General features: G+C 41.2%; 1 protein-coding gene across 1 annotated transcript in view; it reads left to right on the plus strand.

Moving 5' to 3' along the window:
* xpnpep2 (X-prolyl aminopeptidase (aminopeptidase P) 2, membrane-bound) overlaps positions 1–2,397 on the plus strand; it is a 19,392-nt gene that overhangs the window by 7,226 nt on the left and 9,769 nt on the right. The window contains exons 9-10 of the mRNA XM_005722919.1: positions 696–777; positions 945–1,146. Of these exons, the coding sequence (XP_005722976.1) occupies positions 696–777; positions 945–1,146 (284 nt within the window). The remainder of the gene's footprint in view (positions 1–695; positions 778–944; positions 1,147–2,397) is intronic.

A 2,397-nucleotide genomic window follows, 5' to 3' on the forward strand; every position in this document is an offset into this window, starting at 1 on the left:
GTGGCTCCCTTTCCTGTTTCAATGGACACAAGCACAATAAAATACAGATGAGCTATTTTTGCCACTTGTTTCTCAATTATGACCCAAAATGAGTGACTGAGCACAAAACCTCACCAGGAGAGTCAGCTATCGCCCCCTGCTGGCAATCAAAAGAATGCAGTTTTAAGGTACATAAACTTTACTTTCCATCTTCCGATCTGGAAGCCATGTCCATCTTTTATACTGTCTAAAGCTACCACTGGGTACAAAATCTTCACCCCACTAATGAACATGTTAACTTTAAAGAAAGTAATTGCAAAAAAAGAATCCTTTAAGATAAAGAATATTAGGATTAAAAAAGAAATCACTTAGAAACGTATTCAAACAATTTCTCTATATGTCAACCTAAAATCACTCCTCCAGCTCCATCACTCCACACAGGTTAAATTATGTGATTCAATCGGAAATAAGCAAGATTTCTGCAGACTGAATTATACAAAGGCAGCCTACCCACAAACCAACACAGGAAGGGTACCATTCGGAAGACTGTTCGTGACTCCGACTTGAATTAGAGCCTGTTTTGAAATAGCAGCTACACAGAGAGAGTCACGTAAGTCTGACAATAGATGCAAAGAGCGCTTCGTGGCCCAAATTGATCCCAGTGAGGAAATAAATGAACTTGCTGACAGTGAGATGTTTTCTTTGTTTGTTTTTAGGGCTTTTCAACATGCGTGGCAATGACATCCCGTACAACCCTTTCTTCTACTCCTACACTCTACTCACAATGGATGAGATCTGGTAGGTTCATTTTTTTAGACACTACACTTCACCGAATAAAAATCGTTTTGCATTTCCTTATTTCCTATAATTCCCATCACAAATACCAGCTGCAAACCTATTATCAGTGGTTTATATATTATGTAAAAGGATATGCAGTATTTATTTCCCTTCACGTCATGTAACAGGCTCTTTCTCCACGTGGAGCGGGTGACTGAAGAGTTGAAGGTGTACTTGAATGCCTCTTGTGAAGGGGCCCTCTGTGTGCAGCTAAAAGGTTATGATACCATCCTCGATCATCTGAAGAACTATGTGACCAGGCCTGGGGTTAAGGTGTGGATCGGTACAGAGTACACAAACTACGCTCTTTATGAGGTCATTACACCACAGGTATGCAGACCTTTTATTTCCTTTTATGTGTTGCACAGCATAATTATGCCCACCATGATAGTTTTTTATTTATTTATTTTTTATGTCTAACAATCTGTTTGCACTGCTGTTCTCGATGGAAGAGCTGTTGTAAATTATAAAGCTGCACTAATCAATTCTTTGGATCAAATGACTGTTTGTCTAATGCGTAATATACTAAAGAGAACACAGATTCATACTTTCCCAGTAAAACTGTAAAAAATAAACGAATGCATCTATTTTTATTTTGTCTGCCTACACTTATGGTGTCAAGGGCTCAAACCTGTCACAGCTCAGATAGGATGATAGTCTGTGACAGGGCTCCTTCTAAATTTACAGTGTGCTTAACTGAAAATATTGGACAGATGACCTATAAAATAAAACTGCAAAGGTTTATTGCTTTATGCTTATTGTAAAGTTGATGGCCACAGACTTCAAGCTTTAAAAAATTGAGGAAGAACTAGCACTTCCTGAGCTATGAGAAAGATAATGCTGCAGACATAGTGTCTAGTTTTCACACACAATGTGTTAGTGCACACTCTTTGATGGATGATCATTTGAGCTCCTTCCCAGGACAGCTCCAGCCACTCTCACACTCTCAGCCATCTCAGACTCCTTTCCACACACCAGCGCACTACTGCGTAAAATATCCTCCTGAGAACCGAGGGGGAAAAAATCTTCCCATTGAAGTTTTTTGTGATTTCTTTTCTCTTTGGAGCTAAAAGAGGCCACCCAAGAGGCCAACACATGCGATATCAATGGAAAGCCCAGGATGTCCTCTATTTAATACATCGGGACTTGGTAGAGTAGCTCAAATAAATCAAAAGATACAGACTAAAAACAAATATCCATGACAGAGGACATAGATGAATGGGCTTGTTCTCAGGACCTGATTAGATCATTGCTGTCAGCTGTCCTCACCTGGCACTGCCAGAGCCACGAACCACTTCCCGCCTCCACGTAGCAAAATTGAATTAACCCAGGGAGCCGTCCGGCTTAACCTACAGCCCCCCTCACGAATTAGAAAGAAAGTCAGCTCCAGCAATCTGCACCTCCCAACCTATGGACCACTACTAGGTGGATACTAGCAGTTAATCCAAGCATTGGCATCTTTCATGTTATGAAACCACTGCAGTGGGGCGTGGAATGAGCAGAGGGTGAATGGGCATCCCAGGAGGTAATAGCGAACAGAGTCAACCCCCCATTGGATTGCCAGGCACTCTTTTTTGGGGG

This window comes from Pundamilia nyererei, unplaced genomic scaffold (assembly GCF_000239375.1).
Source record: "Pundamilia nyererei isolate P.nyererei 1_Seehausen unplaced genomic scaffold, PunNye1.0 scaffold00008, whole genome shotgun sequence".
NCBI classification, from domain to species: Eukaryota; Metazoa; Chordata; class Actinopteri; order Cichliformes; family Cichlidae; genus Pundamilia; species Pundamilia nyererei.